Raw genomic sequence first — 22,939 nt, forward strand, 5'->3', positions numbered from 1 at the left:
GGATCTGGGGAGAGCGAGGAGTTGGATCCCCAACCTCTCCCCTGTCCAAAAGAACAACCACAAGCACTTCTGCATTCAGTAGCTGAGAGAGACTGGGAACTCCTCCAGGAAAAGGGGAAAAAAAGGAAAAAAAGCTGGATTTCAAATCAGAGATCGTGCTAATCACAGGCAGACTCAGCCCCGCATGCAGCAGAGCGCGGGGATCACTGGCTCCCCAGCCACCGCTCCCAGTGACACCAGGGATGGCAGCGAAGGAGCCTCTGCCAGCAGCGTCCCCCCCGCGGGGCGGGTGACAGGGGAGCGTCCCCAGCGAGCACCGTGGCAGGCAGGCGAGGCTGCTCAGTACTTACCCCAGCCAGGAGGAAGGGGACCAAGAGGATCATTGTCGGACGGGGCGCCGGACGACTAGAGACAACAGAGAGGGCAAAAGCACAAAATAAAACCAGGGCAGGGACGCCTTGGAAGAGCAGAACGCAGAGGTGAGCTGTGCAGCCCCTGCTCCCACTCGCCTCCCCTCTTGGCCCGCAGCTCCAGAGGACTAAAAAAACACTTGCACACTCAAGGGGATAACAAAAAAAAAAAAAAAAAGGGAAAAAAAAAAAAGGGGGGGAAAAAAAAAAGCACAAATTAAACAGAGGCTGGGGCAGCCAAGGGGGCGGCGGGGCAGGGGCCGCGCGGGACGGGACGGCAGGTCCAGATGTGCGCGGCTGCTCGGCTCCCGCCGGCCGTCCCCACCAGATACACCTCCAGCCTCCTCCAAGAACCACACACCAGAGGGGAAAAAATATCGCAGGCCTTTCCAATGAAATCATTCCCACAAGCCCTGTCCACGCCCAGTGCTTCCTGGCGGCGGCCCCCTCCTCCGGGCCGCGGGGCGCAGGGGGCCGCACTGAGGCCGCATTCATCCGCCCAGACGGGCGGCCCCGCGCCCGCCACCCCCCAGCAGGTTGGGGGGCCGCCGCACAAAGCACCTTTCTTCAGCCCCGGGGTGGGCAGAGCCACGGCCATCACCCAGCCTGAACCGGGGCTGCGCTGTGGCCAGGGGAGCGGGACGGAGGGGCCCCACCACCCCTGTGCTGAGCCCCTGTCCCCAGCTCCGCTGAGGTCCCCAGGGATGGGGCACAGCCCCACAGTTGGGGGTTCGGGGAATAAGGAGGCCTGCAAGTGCTTTCGTGGGTAAATATGAAATGCAGTTACCAAAAAGGCATTTTCAGTGCACCTCCTGAAACCTGGCTGCTGGAGAGTGGCCAGCGTCCCAGCCCTGCTGGCATCCCAGTCCCACCGATGTCCCAGTCCCAACAGTGTCCCAGCCCTGCACACTGGGCTGGGGATCACAGCCTGGGCTCAGGTGATGCCACCCGCAGCCCATCCCCTCCTTCCCACTCGGGGCGGGGGGGAAGCCCCAGGCCCAGGCATGGCCACTATTCATGTTGCCAGGGCCCCCCATCAGCATTCAGGAGGTCCCATGACAGCACCCCAGGGATGTCCTGGGGCACATCAGGGACCTGGCTGGCACACTGTGTGTCTCTTCGAGCTTCATCTCTTGTACTTGACCCCCCACACCAGGATGAGGAGCAGGAGGCGCTGCCCTGGCAGCCAGGGCTTTGGGGGCAGCCTCTGCTCCCTCCCTGCCCAGACAAACACAGTCAAGTCACATCCCGAGGTACCACCTCCCTGTGACCTAAGAGTAACAAATTGAACTAACAGGGCAGAGACACAAGATCCCTGGGCAGAGCTGGGCGAGCCAGCCCTCTACAGCTCCCACAGCCCCATGAACAGCCCGGCCTCGCATGGCAGCGGGACCCCTGGGTGCCGGGACACTGCAGGGACAGAGGGGTCTCTGCTGGCACGTGGGGCTGCAGTGCTGCTCATCACCTCCCACCAGCCTGCCCCCGCGAGGAGGGAGCCGGGTGCTGGAGCTGGAGGGCTCAGCAAAGCAGAAAGCCCCTGCGGGAAGGAGGCAGAGCAGGAGCCATCGCTGCTGGCACCGGAAAGCTCCAAACAAAAAGTACAACCGTTTCATCAGGCTAAATTTGGAGCTTGAGTCCCTCCCTCTGTGCTCCGCGAAGCCCGGCCAGGGTGAGCTGCACAGGGCTGGAGTGACTCCAAGGCCAGCGCTGGTGGGGACATGAGCGGGTGACAGGCCCGCAGGAGGTTTGGTCTTGGGGGGAACCCCCCTGCACCCCTCCGCAGCTGCCTGCCCGGGACAACGGCAGAGCCATGAGGGTCCCGCTGCAGTTACCGGGCCTGGAGGTGTTGGAAAGCTGTCTGTGGAGAGGTGGGGGGGAGAGGGGCATGGCAGCCCCTCACACCCCCGCGAGCAGCCCCAGTTGTGTCCCATGCAGAGCAACACTGCGGGGCAGACTCTGCACCCCCCCCAACCCAAGCTCCCCACTGCAGCACAGGGCTCGCACCCGCGCTTGTGCTGCTGGGACCCGTCTACCGCCCAGCTCTCCCTGAGAGGAGCTAAAGGGCGACAGGAGGCTGGTCACCCCGTACTTCCCACCTTCGCTCCGCACCAGCCCCACCAGACCCCCGCCTGCTGCCAAGAGCCATGTTTTACACCATAGCACAGCCTTGTGAGGCTCCCGGCCGGCTGTCGGCAGAGAGCACCGGGACATCACTGCTCCGGGAGGCAGGAACGTGCCAGCCTGGCTGCTTCCCCAGCACCGCTCACCCCGCAGCAGAGCAGCTGCCAGCATGGGCCTGGTTACCAGCGGGTGCTCACCACCGATCAGAGGGTGCTTGCCAGGAGCCAGGTCCCAGCTCCAGCAGTGACAGCAAGACCAGGACAAGGGTGTCTCTGCACAGGGGCTATTGCTCCACCCGGCTGTTGAGAGATCATCCCCTGGGCAAGGAAATGGAGCTGCTCAGTCCAAACCAGGAACAAGGGCAAGAAGTGGGAGAAGCAGAAGGACGCTTGCCGAGCCCAGCAGTGCTCGTTCCCTGTGCTCTCTGGTGCCCCAGCTCTTGCGGCCCTCACTGTGCCACCGCTTGAACCCTGGGCCTGCAGCTCCTAATGCTACCCAGGACCCAAGCTGCTGTCCTCAGCCCAACGGAGACTTGGGGAGGGATGAGCTCAGCCTCACGAGCCGCCCCTCTTGCTACAGACCAGGCTCCCACAGTTCCCATAGTGCCTGCCTGGCTCCAACAGCACAAGCAAATCCTGCCAGCCTCGCGGGCCAGCTGCAAGGCCTGGCTAAGGGAGAAAGCGTGTGCCTAGCCATGCTGGCACTGAAAGGACACAAGGGACAGGCTGCTGAGGACACCTCCCACCACCCTTCAGGAGCATGCAAGCTGTTTTATAAAAAGAAAGTTACTCCCACGGGGTTCTCGGCACGCAGCAGAGGAGCTGACAGGCTCTCCTGTCCGAGTGTGGAGCCGACAGACCCCACACAGCCCAGCGAGCACCTCCCCGCACTGAGGGTCTTGCAGGTGGGACTGGCAGGAGAACGGGGGGAGACCCCCACCACTGCAGCCCCAGCTCTCACCTGGTACAGGAATCTTTGGCTGAACTGCTGCATGGCTCCCTGGAGCTGGTTCCGCTGGGACTGCCACTGCTCATAGTTCCTGACATACTCGGCTGTGGGGCGCTGCCACGTGGTGGTCCGGGTGTTGTGGTCCACATAGTAGTACCTGCCTCGAGGATCCACACGCTTCTCCCACCTGGAAACACCCGAGGAAGATGTCACTGTCTGTCCCCAGACAGCTGGTGGGTCCTGCTGGCAGGTGCCTCCAGCTGCCGTGTGGCACCTCAACACTAACACTGGTGTGAAGACAGCAGAGAGAAGCCCCGGAGAGATCGGGAGGTACAGCAGAAGGCACAACCCATGGTCCCACATCGAGGAACCTCCCATTGCCCTCGTCTGAGGGCCATCCCCAGGGCCACAGACACGCAGCAGCAGCTTGAGAACATCCAGCTGCTGTCCCAGCATATGTTGGAAGCCCAGCTGTGAGGAGCGCTGGGTGTGAGGCCCTTCCCCAGCTGCCATGCTCCCCTCCTGCTCCCCATGCAGCGGCTCAGGAGATTTGTGGCTGATTTCTGCCTCTTGGAAACGTGGGTGAGAAAAGCAGCTCAGTCCTCCGAGGAGGAAGAGCTGAGAGTTGCCAGGGCCAAGAGCCCAGCTCTGAAGACTGTGATTTTTCATGTCAGTCTTACACTACAGCCTGACTTGAGACACTTGCTCTCTGGCTCCTCTCACAAGACTAACACACCCTTAACACCTTAACACGAGGACTCTGTTCCCAGCTCCAGCATAACCACCAGTTTCGCAGCTGAGGGGGCTCTTTCAGACCAGGATCCACCAGAAGGAACTACAAAAGTCTAGCAAGACCTGAAGCAGCTCCTGCAAGGGCACATGAGTCCTGGATGGGGTGCCTGGACACCAGCAGAGTTCGCACCAGGATGCTGTAAGCATTCCCTCCAGACAGCTGACCTCTGACAGGGCTGGAGACCTGCGCGGGAGGGCCGGAGCACACCTGGGGTGCTCCCAAACCTGCCTTCCCAGCTAACCAGCCTTTCACACCAGACAGACTGCAAGCTGTTGTAGGATCAGAAAGCAGCTGCAGAGACCACAGCTTAACTGCAGGTAGAGGTGCCCACAGGGACCTGGAGGCTCCTATGAAACTCCAGTGAAACTGGAGAGGGTGGTGTTTCATGCACTATGCTGGTGGTTAAAGCTCACTCCAGTCATCCCAGCCCCCAACAAACTCAGCTTAAAGAACAAAAAGGGTTTGTCTGTGTCGAGTTCTCTGCTTTTAGGAGCACAAAGAGGTGAGAACTCAACAAGCTTCTGGAAAGCATGAGGCACCCAGGGCTGCGTACAGCTTGTGTGACCCGATCATTTGCTCCTGCAAAGGAAAACACGGCTCATGGACACGAGCTTTGCAGAACGCTCCCTGCGGGGCTTGTAGAGCTGAGCAGCAGCATCTTCTCAAGCACAAGCAGCCCACAATGTAGCTGAGAACATAAGAGCCTCCCCAAGAGAGTCCCAGGGTCCAGGCCTGGGGCACGCTGAGCACGCCTGGTTCTGCTCACCGGCAGCTCACTTCTCATCTACAAGCATCTGTTTTCCAGGTGACATGAGGCCCATGTCTCTGGTCCTGGGGGGACTTTGCTGGCACCCCATCCCAAAGGGCCACTCCTCTGCCCTGCCTGCATGCGGCTGCACTCCTGGTCAAGTGTTCAGTGATTTCCATGGACTGTTTAAACAAATAATCATCTAACAGAGGTGAAAATGCAACAGACTGGAAAGCTTTTTCATTTTTACAAATGATGAAAAGATCTTTCTGAGGATACAGCGTGTGCTTTCAGGCCAGTGAACACTTGGTCATCTCACCCCACTTCTTTTTAGGAAAGAAAAGACCTTCCTACCACCAACACACTTCTCCCCTTCTGTGTCGACTCCCGTGCACCTGACACAACAAGTTAGCTCAGTATGCGAGACGCCAGCTGCCGCAGAGCCCCTTACCCTGGAGGAAGAGGTCTCTCCCACGTGGTGGTCTTGTTGTTATGATCTACATAGTAGACTCTACCATTAGGCAGCTCTCGCTGTTCCCACCTGCAAGAAAAACAACAACAACATCATAATCATAAGAAAGTTGACACTTGCACAGAGACTGAACCCTGGCCAAGGTGGAGCTACCAAACCAACCATGAGTCCCTGCTGCAGGGCTCCCTAGGGAGAGCAGCACCCAGGGGAGGCCACATGGAGGAACACTGAGGCTGACGACACGGCGCCTGTCCTCTCCCCAAACACGGGGTGAGGTGAAGGGTCTCAGCTGGAACAAGCCCCATAGATCCAGCAGCCTTGGCACCCACAGGGCAGCGACAGCTGGAGTCGCACAACAGGCGGGACTTCACGGGGACCTTTGCTTTAAATCATGCCCAACAGCCTCCCCAGGAAAGCTGTAAGCGTGTGTGCCCACAGGCTCGGCCCACAGCTGTGCAGCCCAGCTGCCCCTGCAGAGCAGCGAGCTGGGAATAATTAATAATCACCTTATTACCAAGAATGTCCAGAGAGCTGCATCTGGTGGATTAGCAAACCTCACACTGCCTAGCTACAGCATTCTAACTTTGGTTTAAAATCAAGAATGAGAGCAGGTCTGCATGGCATTTTGGCTAGCTAGATCAAGGCTATCGGAGAAGTGCTGCAGCAATCTGCTGTCTGAAAAGAGGCATAATTTGGAGCATAAATTCCTCATTTCCTCCAGAAAGTAGGAGGGTTGGAGTAAGATTTCACACAGGGTCAGCTTTATGCCCTGTGAGTTTTTGATGTAGTTTTTGTTTGGTTTCTCTTAATACATCTTTCAAGGGGAGCCTCTGAGCTTGGGCCGGGGCTGAATTTTCTCCCTGGCAGCCATCCTGCTCGCTGCTGACAGATAAGGCTTAAAAACATCGTGTGGCCACAGGCACGGGGTTCGGAGCTGGCCCCTGAGGGCCAGGGAGCAACAGGGAGGCCTGGCTTTGCACGGCTACACTGAAAACCATCCTTTGCCTTCAGTCATTCATGAAAGTGATTGCCCTGGCAAAGGTAAAAGCTCTGTGGAGCATCACGCTTCCCTGTCCACTTTCATTCTGCAGCAGAGAGAGGCGAGCCAGCAGCTGCTGAGGGATAAAGCGTTCTGCCACATTTCTGCTCCCACAGCTCCTCTCCCAATTCAATCGTCAGCCTCAATCATCACAAAAAGCTCTAGGAAATTAATATACCAGCTTGTGTTGTGACAGCAAAGGAACAAATTGGGCTTGCAGCAAGCAAGCAGAGCTTGTGATGGAGATGGTCTAAGCACTAATGCCCTATTGCCCAGGCTGACACGGTCCCTGCTCACCCACAAACCTCTCCAGGGGAGGATGAAGCCACCAAACGGTGACCACAGCCTTGACACTGCTCCTCAAAAGGTGAGAAGGCAGAAATGGGGAGAGCTGCTGCCGTGTTTCCAAGCCCTTGCAGCATGATGTCAGCTGGGGACTCCAATGGTCCAGCAGCTGGAGAACCCCTGCCCTGGGCAGAAGCAACCTTGAACTCTGAGAGAAGAGCCAGTTCCCCAAAAGCAGGAGGGAAATGTGAATGCCAGGCTCGGGATCTAGCTGGATCCCTCATACTCCTCTGGCAGCCCTTGTGACTGCAAAGAGCCCTGCAGGACGGGGATTGCTGCTGGAGGTGGCAGCGACTGACCGATGTCCTCGGTCCCCTTCTCACACCCTACACAAACATGACAAGCTCATGAGCTCCCCAGGTCAGCAGCTCACTTCTGATCCGAAAAGTAAATTTGCAGAGGGCTGCCTCGCCCTGTGAACACTGAACCGCCATGTGAAACTGCAAGCTGTGATGAACTGTTATTGTTGCTGACGTGTGGCAATGGCCAGAGAGACAGAGGCACTGGGGACAACCCGCCCGTGCTCAGACCCTCGCCCAGCTCCTCACAGCCTTGCCGAGAGCCCCTGCATCCCATCTGCTGTCTGATGAGGGACAGCTCAGGGACATGTGTGACAACCGGCTCTTCCTCTGGGGACCCCAAGTCCAGCCGGTGTTCCTCTCCTGTGCCCGCTGCCACATGGCCACCAGATCAGCGGTTTGGTGAGCGCTGGTGGTGGGAGCTCATCCACGCTGCCGCACGCGCGACACGTCAGCCCTGCTCGCTGCCCTGCGGCTGCTCCCCAGGCTGCGACGGCAGCAGATCCAGCGAGGCACGGACGGGGTGAAGCAGCAGCGCTGAGGCAGCCCCACAGTCCAAACAAAACGCCCTCCTTATGCAAGAAACCGCAGCCCACGCCTCTGCCAGGTGGTATAATGCACCTCTTTGTGCGGGCGAGACAGCGCCTGTGCACAGCGCGCTAACGACCGTCTGTCCCCGCGCAGCATCATCACTGATAGGAACCAGATGCAGGAGCCAGCGGCTCTAACGCCCTCCCTGCTTTGGCTATCGATCTCCTCGGAAACCCCCATGTGAGAGCCGGGAACCCCCGAAGGCCTCAAGCATGGCGACTGGCTGCTCCTCTGCCAGCCGTGCTCCCTGGCTGTGCGTGGAAACACTCTGCCCAGCCAGGAGGATGTGAACGAGATTCTGGGCACTATCAAGGCTGGAATTATTCACACCACCTTCCAGCACCTTCCAGCCCCTAGAACAGACTCCCAGTTGTGTGAGAGATACCTTTGTGCCCATCACATCTGGTGCAGATGTTTAAAGAAAGTTCTCTGAGGAGGATAAATAGCTCTAAATCCCCACATGAACACAGTGGTTCCCGGCTCCACATGCCCGCAGGCCGGCATGAGCTGCAGGCTCAGCACACCCATAGCGGGGAGAGCCGCTGCATTCCAGAGCCAAGGGAAGCAGAGCGTGAGGGTTCTCCACACTCCCACAATGAAAGGAGACACTCAGGGAATGAGGCAGAGCCCCTACAGAAAGCAAGAAGGACACGACAACTTTCCGTCTCGTCAGTGCCGGAGCAGCTGGCAGCTCTGCGGGGGACGCTGCTCCTGCAAGCAGCAGAGCCAGAGCGATGGCTCCTGGGCTCCACAGCGCTCTCAGCACAGCCGTCCCAGCACGGGACTGTCCTGCTCCTCCCTGTGCAGAGCATGCTGCTGCCAGAGCTGCGGTGGCCTGGCTTTGGCTGCGCCCCCTCTGCCCAGGATGTCACTGCCCCCGTCAGTCCAGCCACCCGGCTCCCAGGCCGGACTCAACCCCGGCAAAGCAATGCCCTGGTGCGGTGAGCCAGCCAAAAACCAGCTGCCCCACACCAGCTCTCAAGAGATCGCCAGAAGCTCATTTATACCACATCAGGGCCACAGTGTCTTGTGCAATCCCAGTTTAGCAAATCCCCATTTAACAAACCCGTTAGCCCAGAGCCCGGCCTGGCAGCTCTTGGGGCAGCATTCACGCCATGCAGACCTCAGCAGACCCAATTCTCTGCTCTCATTCCCCTGGGCAGACCCTGATTTGGTCTCCAGCTGAACGAGTGGGTCAGCTGCTGCCCCAGCCAGCCCTGTGTGAGTAGGCGGCTCGGACAGCCCGTGCCAGGGGCTGCTGCTCTCCTTCCCTGCACACCCCATGGCCAGCGTGGGGAGGGACAGACACACAGGGTAGTCACCAGAGATCCCAGTCCCACCGGCTCAGCCTGGGGGACAGCTCAGTGCGCCTTCACCTCTCTTCTCCATCCGCATCCCAAAGCACAGCAGCTTTATCCTCCTCCCCATTCCAACACACACAATTTTCTGGTGTGGGGACACGGGCACAGGCCACCCTTCCACCACACGGGACCAGGTAAAAACAAGTCTGCATGTCCTAGAAAGCATCATCTGCACCTCCCCGAGCCTCCAGAAACCCTGATCTGGAGACAGCAAGAGCTCCTCTGCACCCTGGGAAAGAACCAGCAGCCTGTCTGCACCTCGGGCTGTGCAGAGGTGGGGAAAGAAGCCCTCTGGTCTACCTGGTAGGAGCAGAAAGGGGCATCAGCTCTGGTGGAATAAAGACCTTTTTCAGAGTACTGGACTTTTCCAGCTGCCTGGAAACAGGAAGGGCCCAGGCAGGAGAACAGAAACCCTCACACAACTCTCACACACCCGCGTGGAGGCATGCAGAGCCGTTAACCCTAATTACCTGTGACTGACATGCAAGCAGGCCCTGACCTTCCAGGCATCACCTCAGCTGAAGGAAAATAAACAGCTCCCTTCACGTGAAACATAAGCAGTTTTCAAACCCCCCCCTCCCCACTTTGCATTTTCAGTCCGGAATTAAAGGTGTATGAAATGCATCAGAGAAGGACCCGGTGGCAGCATGGAGTGGGCTGAGCCCACCGGCACTGCTTGCCAGCACCAGCTCTGCTCCCTGCCCTTCCCCGTCACCCGGGGAGGAGGATGCAGAGCATCTGCACCAGGGAGAACAGGCACAGCCACGCAAGGGTCCTGCCACCACCCCCAGCAGCAGCCGATGTCCCCGCGGCGTTTCTGGAAGGCATGTTTGTGTCCCCCTGCTCAGCAGGAGCTCCCTGGAAATCCCCGCTCCATCCCTCATGCACTTTCCTCTGGCTGCTCCCTGCAACAGCCCCAGGAGAGCCAAGGGCTCTGCTGCTCCCACAGGTACCAACACCAAGTGGCTGCTCGCTGCAGAGACACAATTCACTGTTTATTACTCCAGGGACCCACCGTGGACGCGGATCAGACCCCAGCCCAGAAGAGGGATCCACAACGGCCAAGGCCCCGCCAGGCAGCTCAGCCAGGGGAGGCCAAGCTGCGCCTGGCGAGCATGGCACAGTGACCCCCGACAGGCACCCCAGACCCTCTCTGCTCTGCTGCCACCAGCGTTTCCACCACCTCCTGCGGCAGCACAGCCCCTTCCCTCAGCCATCCTCTTCTCCCAGCACACAGCAGTGCCCCAGTTTGCTTGTGTGCCCGCAGCCACCCTTCCAGGGCCAGGCCTCCCACCCCAGGGCTAAGGGCTCCCCGTCCCGCTGGCCCATCAGGGGAACAAGCAGAAGCAGAGGAGCTTACCCGGGGGGCAGAGCGTCGGGGGCTGGCACGGCTGCCCGGGCTGGTGCGGTGCTGGAGCTGGAGGCCTCCTCGGCCTCCCTGGCCTCCCCGGCGCTGGGCAGAGCAGGAGCGCCGGAGCTGTCAGCCCCACTCACCGGGGCCGGTGCGCTGGCTACCGCTGTCAGCCTCTCCTCTTCGCTCTCTGCAGCACCCGCTGTGTCACCGTTCACTGCAAAGGCAGAGGGCAGAAACCTTAGCACCCCAAAAGGGCTGATGAACAGCACCCACGCTGCGCTGGCAGCAGAGCACACGGGGGGTGGCAGCCACTGCCACCGAGCACAGGACCAGCGGTACTGCCAGCAACGGCAGCAGCTCCTTCACCCAGCAGCCAGATCCCTCTGGAACCGTTGCCACTGCCTCCATCCCGGGACAAACGCAGAGGGCACTTTGCGTTTGTGCCCAGTGTCACCTCTGCCACCTGCAAACATACTGCGTGCCTGATGGGAATTCGAGGAAGGAGCAGGAGCTCAGAAAATGCTGGTGCAGCGTGTCCCCCTGGGCAGAGGGAAGCCCAGGCCCAGCACGTCAGCTGCACTGGCAAGAGCTCAGCACTGTTGGATTCCACTGAACTTTGGGAAAAGAGGAGGGGAAGAGACAGAGCAAAGGAAAATTACAAAGAGAACTGATGAGGAGGAAAATGCAGACCAAAAAAAATGAAAGGGAATTTGTTTGACGAATATTTATGAAATAGTCAAAACACCCTGAGACTGAGCAGCCCGGCAGAGGATGGCTTTCGCTGCAAGACATCCTGGCTTCAGCAGCAAAGCAAAAGCATTAAAAACAAATCAGCAACATGCATCAAAGGAGTAAGGGATGCAGACAGAGCTACATAAGTGAGAGCTGAGAAACGCAGAAAACTGTAAGGGAACCATCTTGTCTACAAGCCCATGTTTTTAGAAGTATTGTAGGAAAAAAACCTCCCAAAAGTGTAAACCCACAGATGGGACAGTGAAGAACTACAGAGGCTCCAGCAGAGGCAGACCATGCGGGATGCTCCTGCACGGAGGGGAGCAGGACGGCAACCCCAGCGCCGGAGAGTCCTGTACCAGCATCGGCAGCTGCGGGCAACCAGGATCCCCAGGTTCACAGCAGCTCCCACGGGCTCCGGCAGCACTCGGCTGAGGAGTCCCTGACCGCTGCTCATTTCCAGAAAGCCCTGGAAAGGGAATTTTTAGAAGCTTCAACTGCGTTGTGCCAATCTTCAAAGGGAACCTGCAGAACAACCCAGGTAACTGCACTGGGATCAGATTGATCTTGGTCCCAGACAAAGCAGGGGAAAAGCTGACCCAAAGTTTACCTGATAAGGAAGGCTCCAGGGGAACACAGCCAGGGCTGGGCACAAAATGTGCTGTGAAATAATCTCCTTTTATTGTCAGATGAAATCACAGCTGTGAGTGACAAATGTAAAGGGGACATTCTTGCACAAAAACCACGATAATGGCACCAAGATGTACTAAACTGAAGAGGAGGAGGAGGATGGTTTCTAGAGGCATTCCACAGAGTGCAAAACAAGGTGTCCAGCACTACCCCCAGCCACCCAAAACACTCCTCTCCCATCCTCAAGTATGAAATCATCGCCAACAGGACTCAAGGGAGACATGGACGGTGGTGAGTGGTAAACAGTGACGAGGACAGCACGGTCATAAAGGCACCATGGAAGCTGGGGCTGGGCCAATAAAACGTGTTTTAAACAAAGCAAAGCCAAGGAGCCAAGTTGTGCTCAGGAACAAAAAGTCTGGCCCCAGCCCGAGGGAGTGTCCCCTGCACAGCGAGGACACTGGAAGGGCTGGTGGGTGCAGGGGACACGGCACGGCTGTCGCTCCCGGTACAGCACAGACGAGTCGCAGTGCTGGGACGGGAGCACAGCGCGGGAGCCACAGCTGAACGGCAGCATTTTCCACCAGCCTTCCGCTCCCCGTCTCCCTCCCAACGTGGGGTTTGGCGAAATTGAAATGGCACTGCTCCAGGTTTTCCAATGAAATGGAATTAAAATTAAAAAAAAAAAAAAAATCCTTTTGAGGAATATTCCTTTCCTTCTACCCAGCACAAAGCACTCTGCTTCTCCTTCCAGGTCTCTGCTAAACACGAGAGAAAGGACAGTGCTGCCTGCAAAAGCAGAGCAGGGGAGCGGGAGATGCCGTGCTGCTCACTGGCTCCAAAAAGGACACTGGATAAACTGCTTGTAGCTTCGTAATCAGGCACTGAGCAGGTCCCAGTTCCTGTGCCACAAGGTACTTAGGATTTTGTGGACAAAACCAAGAAAGGACAAGAGAAACTCTTCCAGAAATAGCCCCTGGTGTAAGAATCAGCCCCCTTTTGCAGGTGGGTTTGTGTGGTGCTCAACAGCTGCTCCTCCCCGCCTCGGTGGGCAAAGAGCTCAGAGCATTTTTGCTGAAGACCGAGGGGCAAATTCAGCTAAACGCTCCCAACCCTGAAAAAAGTCCATTCAGCTGTGACCATTGTCCTCTTGCTGTGGCACTGGTGATGTTGCTGTCCCAGTATTCTGCCAAAAACCTGCAGCTGGATGCAGTGCTTTTGTCAGGGGCCTCCACAGAGAAGCCACAGAAATAATTCACAACAGGCAGAGCAGACCCTACCAGAGCAAACCTGCCTGCTGTGCAGAGCGGCCCACCTTATCAAAAGTAAAATAAATAAAAATCAATCAATTCACAGGGAGAAAACCCCCAGGCACTACAAGATCTGTTATGTCAGCAGAAATTCATTTTCTCCCAGAAAGCGCAGCCCCAAGTGCCGTCCTCCCACTACCCAGAGCACGTGTTCACCTGTGCCGTTGGCCATGCCGTGGGCTGTGCCGGTGGCCGTGCCGTTGGCCACACCGTGGGCTGTGCTGCTGGCCATGCCAGTGGCCGTGCCATTGGCCATGCCGTGGGCTGTGCTGGTGGCCGTGCCATTGGCCATGCCAGTGTGCTGCACGCTCTTGGCTGGCTGTCGGTGCCGGCTCCTGGCGCTGGGACTTTGCTCTCCACTCCCTGTGTTTTGCCGGGTCACTCCAGCTGCGTGTCGGTGTGTCCTGGAAGGGAAAAAAAACACAGGAGGTGAGACACACCAGGGGCCTCACAAAGAAAACGCCGTTCCCGCTTTTCCCCAGCACAGGCGTCAGCCTCCCCCAGAAATGGCCGGGACACAGACATGAGCCTCCGCTCCTCCAGCAGCGCCACGAACATCATGCTGCTCACTCAGACCTGCCAGCCACAGGTCCTGGCACCTGCCTGCTGTGCAGAGTCCCATGGAGGAGTAAACTGGGTGACAGTGACCTTGCTTTTGTTTGTGGGTGCTCACCCCGGCTGCCTCACGTGCTGAGGAACAGCCCCGGGCACTCACAGCCAGAAACCTGCGGGCAGCACCCACTCATCATGGCTTGCCAGCAGTTTGCTCATTCCAGCCTTGCAGTAAAGCTCCAGGAGAGATCCTGCGCCAGCGCCAGCTCCTGCACTGAAGTGCCACAGCCGGCACCGGTGGGAACCCTCGTCGTATCCCTGCAAAGCGACGAGCCCTGTGCAAAGCAGGCGAGGAAGGTGCCGATGTCCCCTGCTGCCGGGACAGCCCTGACCCTGCAGGGGGAAAACCAGCAGCTTGGAAAGACGGGAGCCCAAATCACAGCACAGGTTGCAAGCAGCGCAGATGCGGCTGCTCCAGCTCACAGAAGGGTCTTCTGTGTGCCACACTGGAGCTCCCTTGCCAGCGTGTCCCCTTCGCCACTCAGGGGCTGCCATGGCCAATGCAGCCTGGCCTCCACGGGCAGTGTCTGCAGCACCCCTGAACAAACCTTTCCCACCCCACCACCCGGCCCCTGCAGCAGCCTGAGGGCACGCATGGAAGGGCTGGGTTTCAGGTTTTTTGAGAAACCTGGTCACTGCTGCAAGCAAGGAGAGGGATGGGGGACACTGCCATCCAGTGCTGGGGGCCAGGGGAGCAGAGGCAGAGCCCGGCCACCTCCACCCAGGATGGCAGCCGGGGCAGTGGCTGCAGGGATTGGGAAGTCGCCTTATCCCAGCCAAGTTCTCTCCTTAAAAGGTCAAAACCCACAAACTGTCCCCACGTGTCAGGGCTGGAGCTGGGAGGGGACGGCAGCTTGGCAGCGACAGGGCACAGCGTCAGTCATGCCACCCTCGCCAGCTCCAGCAAGCCTCGGGTTCCTCCCACTCGCTCCGAAGTTCCTCCTGACACTGGGCAGAGGAAGGGCTGAGACCGGGAGGAGACACGGGAAAGCAGGAGACAGTGGTTGAAAATAGATTGGGTAAGAGCCACGGGCAGAGCAGCCTGTGAGCAGGAGCTGTTGAGACCACTCTGACCAGCCCAGGACCTTCCCAGGAGAGCAGCCCCATGCAGGGGCTCCTCGAGGGGCTCCTCGGATGGGGAACTATCCCCACAAACCCCGGCTGCCCCCAGGATACCACTGTATGCTGGGGATTTGCTGTGGCCATTGGCACCGGGGGACTCAGAGTGGCTGTGGGCACAGAACGGGCTCCTCTCCCTGCGTTTGGAGGAGCAGGTTGCCCCTCACTGCCTGGCCATGAGGCTCAGTGGGGCACACCGGCACCAGGACCTCCCAAAAGCTGCCCAGGACCCCCGGCCACATAGTCACCCTGTGGTGAGGCCGGGAGGCAGCACAACCCCTAGCCCCGGCCAGAGGGGAGTGGGCAGATGGCACCGCGGGCAGGTGGCACCAGCAGGAGCTGCCCTGTGGCACAGAAGGGACCTGGTCCCTGCCCTTCTCCACACAGATGAGCTAAGCGCTGCCCAGAGAGTTTTTAGAAACCAAAACAGGATGTTTCCAGGCTGCCAGGCGGCCACACAGGGTGACCAGGCCTGAATTAGCCATCCTGCCGCCCAGCCCAGCCCAGCCCTCCCACGCGTGCTCCCATCTGGGCATTGTCTTTTAATAGACACCTGGACACAAACTCAGCAAGGCCATGCAAGCGCAGCCAGGCTGGGAACAGGCTCTTAAAATAGGAGTGGGGAGAAAACATGGCAGACTGGGGATGGGAACAGCCTCTCGTGGCCACACCGGAGGGAGACAGTGGGGTGTGCAGAGGGCAGCCCACCACCACGACGGTCAGCAAGACCCGCTGTCCCCTGCCCACTGGGGACCTGGAGTGGCTGCTCCATGGTGTGCTCTGCCATTGTGTGCTCTGCCATGGCCCCTCCTGGGCTGGAGGGCGGAGGGAGCAGACAGTGCCAAGGAGGAAAGCAGCATCAGCCAGGGTGACACCAACCTTCCATCTGCCCCCTCCTGCCAAGGCAGAGCCCCCTGGGCTGCAGGGGCTGATGTGGGCCCTGGGTATGGATGCAGGAACAGCCACCTGGAGAACCCCAGTGCTGCGGGGGCTCAGCTCCTGAAACATGGAGCCAAGAAATCCCACGCCCCCGCAAGGCGGGAGGAGGCAGCCATGTTCGCTGCACCCAGCCCTCATGCCCGCAGCGCCGGGGACAAGTGGCACCCGGGTACCAGCCCCTGGAGCTGGGCAGGAGGAGCACTGCCTCGCCCCACAGCAGCAGGATGTGCAGCCGAAGAGGTGTCTGGCTCCAAAATCCCAAACCCAGTTGATTCCTGTCAACTCCTCCCTTCTCATTGTCCCCAGACCCACCTCATGGCTCATTCTGTGGGGCACTGAGCAGCCCCCAGGCCCTCAGCAGCAGAGGACAGCATCCCTACATCTCTCCTGCCCGTGCCAGGGTTGCAGCTGCTGGCAGCTCCCCTGGTCTGTCCCGGTGCTGTGTGATACCAGAGGCCACGTGTCTGGGGACATCCCGCAGCCACCCGTGGGGCTTTGCAGCACAAGGGCTCTCAGGAAGGGAAACACTTTGTCTGAGTGCCCCGGAGGAGCATCCCCCATCTGCTCTTGGGGACACTCGTGCCCGTCGCTGGGTGAGTGGTGACATCTGGAGACACACAGCAGAGAACACGGAGCTGCTGCACTGAAGAAACCACTTGGGTTTGCACGAGCTTGTGACAGGTGACAGCACTTTCCCATGGCTAGATCTACCTCTAGATCATGGTGCCAGCTGCTGACCCTGTACAGGACCAGATAACTTTACTCCCTGCTGGCAGAGGGGCCCTTCAGCCACCACGAGACAAATGGGGACCGCAGCAACTCTCCTGGCACCGGCGGCACCAGCTCTCAGCTGGAACCTCTGAGCTCTGTTTTCTCTCCACAGAGGGCTGTGGAATTTCACACCCCGTCACCAAGGTTAGCAGCAAATCCCAAGATGACATTTGTTCAGGAGAAGAAAGAGAAGCCCTGACCAAGCAGTTTCCCTCGAGGGGACAGCGTAGAAATAGCTGAGGGGCAAAGAATGACCCTTTTCTTTCCATCCTGCCTGCGAGCAAGTTTGCCAGCATCCATCACCAAGCCTGTGAAAATAAACACAGTGCTGTGTATAAACAGAGCAACCATCAAACAGCATTCCGTGTGCGAAGGACCTGGGCTCCCCTCCGGAGAAAGCAGCCACCACCACAGTGGGTCCGCACAGCAGTGCTCTGCCCCGCGCAGCTGTACTACATCAAACCACGGAGTTATGTCCAGAACAACCCTAAACTGGGGGGAATCTAGGAGGAATTGAAAACTAGCTGGGATGTTTCCCGTACCGGAGCAGCCACAGGTTTCTGGTGACTGCAGGCACACCCAGCAGGTCCCCAAAGGTCCCTGCAGAAGCACTGGCCTCACCACACTGATCTCACACACTCACAGGTCAAGATGACACCAGAACCCAAAACTACTTACAGATAACTGGAAAGCAGTTGAGCATCAGGAGTAAGCAGTTACCAGGCTGAGCCTTCCAAACCAGACTTTTCTTTGCTTTCTGGCACCAACTGGTATCTGCTGAGCAGCTACAAAGCCCAGCTCCAGTCAGGACACTGGGCGCTCCCAGCCCTCAGGAGGCTTTAACACCGGGACAGGGGGACTCAAGAGGAGCAGCCACAACAAAAGGGCACGAACTGTGTTCAGCAACCTGCTCCCAATTTCCCACCCCACTCCCCCTTCAGGTGAGAGATGAACACGTGATACGAAGGGCCAGGGTCACGTCTTAGAACTAAAAACATTTCTTCCCTTCACTCATCACTTGTATGTGCCTGGCAGTTGAAGGAGGAGCAGAAGAACTCGAGGTGTGGGGCTCATTGCTGAGTGTCCCCAAGACTGGGGACAGGCAGAGCCTCTCATCAGGCAGACGCTCCTCAGCAGAACATTTGCATGGGCTGCTGGGCCCCTGCCACGCTTTGGAAATATAAATAGGTGTTAAATTCAAGTCCATGTTGACAGTGTGACACATCTCTCAGTTACCACAGCTGCAAATGGAGCAGTGCTGAGCCGCTGCAGCCAGGCAAGAAGGCACGACCGGCCCCACGCCAGGCGCCGGGTGGCCTGGTGCCCAAGAGGCTCATTTCCTTTGGAAGCAGCTGCTGTTTCCCTGCAGCTCTGCTCCGCCTGCTCCCTCTGTGCCTTTGGAAGGATCCGCCTGCGACCATCCCCCAGAGGGACATTCTGCTTCCTGGTTGGGCTCGAGGCAGGAGCTGGGGTCCCATAATCCCCAAACAGCCTGCTCACAACTCACCCCACATCTCCCAGCAGACCCTTCCTCTGACTGCCAGTAGAGCAACCAGCAGAAACTGTCTGGGCCAACACAGACCTGATATTCCTTGAGAAACAAGCACTTTACAAGAGGCGCAGATCAGCCACACCCCGGCTGTGTGGCCACTGCCTAGCTCTGCTGTGCCCAGGTCAGTCAGTGTCCCCCTGCCCCACTTCTCCCGTGAGGGGCTTTGCTGGGGCTCACTGGAAGATGTGGAGCAGGTCCTGCTGCACAAGGATGACCCGGACACTTCCCAGCTGCCTCATGGCCACAGCAACACCAAGTAGCGGACAGATGGTGCTGCCAGCATGGGAGCCTTACCTGGGTCTGCTCCCGAAGCAGTTTGCATTGGGAGGTTGGTGTCTGCCCTCCGTGGCCACAGTCACACTGCCGGGGTCCTGGCCAGGCACCTGGGACCCTGAACGAGCAAGAAAAAGTGGGTGAAGAAAATGACTGAGGCATCTACTTATTCCACCCTCCTTCCTGCCTCCCTCCTTCCAGAAAGGAGAGCCCAAAGCTCAGCAGCCCTGTACACGACAGGACAGACCCACCGGCACACGAGAAGCCCCTGCCCTCATGCTCTTCTCCTCTCCCACTGCTGTGCAACAGGCTTCATCTCCCAGCGACGAAGAGAAGAAGCCGAGGGAAAGCAGCACACCAGCCTCTGCCCTGCACAGGCTCTGTCGCTCCTCAGGCAGCCCACACAGCTCAGATACCAGCCTGTGTCCCCACACACCCTCTGCCACAGGGAGCCCTTTTCTGAGTGGTTCATTAAATACAGATGCCGCTTGCCCAGCCCAGGGGGGACAGCGAGGGAAGGGGCTGAGCTGCACAGGTGGCTGTAGAGGGCCTGGGGAAGGGCCGCTCCCCTCACACCGGGAGGGATGCACAGCATGAGCCTGTCGACACTCCTGCTGCTGCCCCACCACACAGTCACTGCCATGGGAGCCCGAGCACAAGCCTGGGGCTGTGCCTGGCGGAGGAGGCGGCTGCTGGCTCTGGGATCTCGCTCAGCGGTCCCAGTCCCAGTGGTCCCACTCCTGTCCCCGCCGCATCAAGCCCAGAGCCGCCGCGTGCACATGGGGACAGGCGCACTCACCCTCTGTCGTGGCGCTGCCATTAGGCAGAGTTCCCAGATCAACAGCTGGCCCGTCCAGGAAAATCGTCAGCTCTCCACCGGAGACAACGTTGCCTTTGTTCTCCGTCTGCAGGTCCAGGGTCAGCTGCCTGTTCTCCACTGCGAGGGATGAGGGGATGTGAAGAAAGAGAACAGAAGTCACCACTCAGGATGCTGGCCATGATGGCTCCATCACCCCAGCTCCCCCATGGGACGGGACCTCAGCCTCCTGGTTCCCTCCAGGCCTCCCCATGCCCCCAAAGGACAACGTGCTGCTCCCTCAGGGCCACTTGTCCCAGCGAGCACCACCAGCATTGGACCCACACCTACAGGGACCCACCAGCGTGGCTAGAAAACATGTGGCCAGCCCCAGCATCAGCTCCCAAGAAAGACCCTCATCACCAGCCACTGCTGCCATAGTGGGGTCGCTATGTGGGGGGAAGCCGCCCCGGGGCCCCAGGCTGCAGCACAGTCCAGACACCACGGATCCAGAGCTGGGGCCGCAGGGGACACTGGAGCAGGAAAGCTGAGGGATTTGCTGGTTTGGCACAACACATGAGGCAAGAAGGGTCCTATGTCAGGATGACCAACAGGCAGGTGCCCGGGACATGAAGCTCATGGCCACATGCCCAAGGGCGCCTGCAGCCCTGGTTGGCTGCAGAGGAGCAAGCAGCAGCTCCCAGAGCCAGGAGATCCTCATGCCACCTAGAAAACCCAGGTACACAGCAAAGGAAAAGCCCAGGCACATCCCTGCATCCTCATCCCTGTGTTTCAGTTCCACCGAACTCAACCGGCACAAAGGGCTGCCCCAGCTGCACAGAAACGCCATCAGCTTGCCTGAGCAGAAGCTTCTGGAGTGGGTGCCATGGGATGGGAGGCTCCTAAGGCAGCTGCCAGCTCCACTCCCCTCCCTCTCCAGCCAGTTTGGCTCCAGCAGCTGAGCGAGACTTTGCCAGGCCCAGCTCCACGCACAGCTGGACACGGCGGCTTTGCTCAGAGGTAACGGCCCCAGAACGAAGCTCCTGTTCTCCCCTGGGCACAGAGTGAAGGGCTGCCCAGGTGGGAAGGGGAGCCAACGAGTCGCATGGTGCTGGGGCACCCAGCAGCTGCTCCAAGAGCCAGCGCCTGTCCTGCTCCACTGACACACACTGGCAGCCACAGCTCTGCCTCTGCGCGCCCCGGGACAGAACCCACCTCCTCCCAGCTCCTCCCAAGAGCTCCCTGTCACAGCACCAGAGGTGGCCCTAGAAGCCACCAGCACCCAGCACAGCTGGAGAAGGGCACAGGGCCAGGAGGCTGCCTGCACTCCTCCCACTGCCCCACAGCTGTGCACCCAAAAGCAGCCACCGCAGGGCTGCATCCCCAGGGCGATGGGAGTACCACACGGCAGGCAGGGCTCTGGCACGGCGGCAGCAGCGCCTGCGGGAGCCAAGAGGACTGAAACACCCGGCTCCACCACAGAAGGACAGACAAACCGGGCTGTGCCAGCCTGGGACACTGGCCCAGACACTTCCTGACTCATTTGCTCAAATAATATTTTTATTATACACAGATTGCTCATGACACAATGGCAACATTTTTTAGCAACCTGCTTTGTCCCAGCCCACTGTGGGGATGGGGTGCGGTACCTGCCAGTGGAACAGGAGGAGGATGGGGACACTCTCCCCTCAGACCCCTTGTCCCATCTCCAGCTCTGGCATGAGACGCTGCTGGGGCAACCCCAACAGCACCCATGGCTCCCGGCTGCCAGCAGCAAGGACAGGGCTGCAGGGCCGGCTGTGCTTGTGGACCACAGGACAGTCTCAGGTTTTTGGTGGGAAGGAGGTCGGTGTCCCCTCAGTGCCCAGGACTGGGCACAGCAGGAGCACATGCTCATGGGGGCACAGCACGGAGGCTGGAGCGCAGGACTGTCCCTTGTTACCCACTCATCATCAGACACGGGGTTCTGCTAAGCCTGGCCTTACCCTTCTGCCTAAAGGAGCTGATCTCAGTTTGCTCCCAAGGGGAATCACTCTCACAGACCATTTAAAGAGCCCAAGATAGAAGACGCTACCAGGCACAGCCAAAAACCAGACCCCATTTCTCCCCGGCTGCTCCAAGCCATAGGAATTTGCATTTTCTCCAAGCCATGCGGAAGTTGCGCCCGGTCGCTCCAGGGGTCTCCTCCAAGCCCCTCCGCGAGCGGCCGGCAGCCGAGGGCGTCCCTCTCCCCGCCAGCGCCGCACAAGCCCCCATTGTGCGGGCGCCCAGCCGAGGGGCCGGCAGCGCGGGAGCAACAACAAGGTGTCTCCAAGTGGAGGATGTGAACATGAACCTCCCAGCCGGCTTCCTTCTCCCCCTCTCCAGCCCCTCCAGCTTTTTTAAAGAAAATAAACACCAGCAGAACCTTCCATTCACTGTCCCCGTCCAGCATGCGGGACGCACAAAGGGACATTGCTGCTGTACCAACAGAGGGTCCCCTGAACACAGAGCACAAAGGCTGCTGTGTCCCGTGGCAGCCAGAGTGTCAGAGGGATTATTATTATTTTGGGAGGCGGTTGGGGGGTGATTCGGTCCTGAATAAGGTCTCAGTTCAGCTACTTCCAGTGCCCTGCATGCAGCATCAGAGCTCCCATTTAGCAGAGGTGAGCTGGAATTCCCACCCAGCCCATTAAGCGGATTTACGGTTCCACAAAGCAGGACTGGGAGCAGTCAGCGTGATAACGGCCCTGCGCTGAGCTCAAGCCCACCGGGACTCCCAGGAGCCACCTGCATCTGACGTCCATGGACACCATGGAGCTGCTGGTGGGGGCAGGCAGCCCTTCCACCTCTCCTCTGGGTTGGGTGGCTTCATCTTCACACGCACAGCCAGGAAGATTTATGGACAGACAGACAGACGGTGCCTCCTGCCCTCACAGGTCCCTAAACCCTCTGTGCAGTCCCATGGGGTGCAAAGGCCAGTTCCCATTCAAACAGCTCCAGGTGATCAAAGCTGTAGCCAACATCACCCCTCAAGAGCAGCTGGGACTGCCACTTATTCACACAGATTAGCAGATCCCCCGTGCTACCCCAAAAGCCATGTGCTCCAGCCACAAACCTACTCGCCCCCATCGATCTGCAGAACAATCAAGCCCCAGAGGCAGAGCCCTGCCCGGAGCTGCCCTGGCACTTGACAGAAAGGGCACGGCAGCAAATAACTTCAGCAAAGAACCGAGCCCTGTGGCTCCCTGTGGCCTCGGGCCCCCCAGAGCTCAGAACGGGCAGACAGGCAGCAGTCATCTCCCTGGGGCTCGACGAGCTAGGACTGGCTTAATCTTTGTGCATACCTGCAGCAAAAGGAATGACCATGTTGTGGCTACTGTCCCTCCGGGAAGAAGCCAAGGGAAAGTTAAGCCTTTCTACAGCAACCCATAAACCGAGGAGGAACCTGGAGGTTCGAGGAAGGGAGATCTTACAGTCCCAGGTAAAATGTAAAAGTTGCCCCAGGCAGAGAAGCTTCGCTCCTGCTGCTGACGCAGCTTCAGCCACCAGCAGCTCAGGGACAACTGTGTCCCACCATTTACCTGTCAGGTATAACCAGGAGGACACCCCAGCCTTCTAATTCTTTCCTCTGCACCCCCACAGCCCTGGGAGGGAAGACAGGATGGGAGGAGAAAGCCAAAAAGCCAAAGAGCCCACAGTCTCTGCCCAGGGGCAGCTGGTCGTCTGTGGAACAGCCTTGCAG

The 22,939-nt window shown here is 59.0% G+C and overlaps 1 protein-coding gene across 7 annotated transcripts in view; it reads right to left on the minus strand.

The window, feature by feature from the left end:
• The window catches only part of WWP2 (WW domain containing E3 ubiquitin protein ligase 2), a 37,424-nt gene that overhangs the window by 9,240 nt on the left and 5,245 nt on the right, over window positions 1–22,939 (minus strand). For 6 of the 7 annotated variants that reach the window (XM_065028242.1, XM_065028240.1, XM_065028245.1 and 3 more), the window contains 7 exons: window positions 19,219–19,356; window positions 18,441–18,537; window positions 13,310–13,557; window positions 10,488–10,695; window positions 5,472–5,561; window positions 3,492–3,666; window positions 351–405 (listed from right to left, as the gene is read on the minus strand). In XM_065028242.1, coding sequence (XP_064884314.1) covers window positions 351–405; window positions 3,492–3,666; window positions 5,472–5,561; window positions 10,488–10,695; window positions 13,310–13,557; window positions 18,441–18,537; window positions 19,219–19,356 — 1,011 coding nt within the window. Of the gene's footprint in view, window positions 1–350; window positions 485–744; window positions 774–3,491; window positions 3,667–5,471; window positions 5,562–10,487; window positions 10,696–13,309; window positions 13,558–18,440; window positions 18,538–19,218; window positions 19,357–22,939 lie in introns of those variants that run through there. The other variant, XM_065028247.1, reaches the window with a different exon arrangement.

Source organism: Columba livia, chromosome 13, assembly GCF_036013475.1.
Source record: "Columba livia isolate bColLiv1 breed racing homer chromosome 13, bColLiv1.pat.W.v2, whole genome shotgun sequence".
Classification (NCBI taxonomy): domain Eukaryota; kingdom Metazoa; phylum Chordata; class Aves; order Columbiformes; family Columbidae; genus Columba; species Columba livia.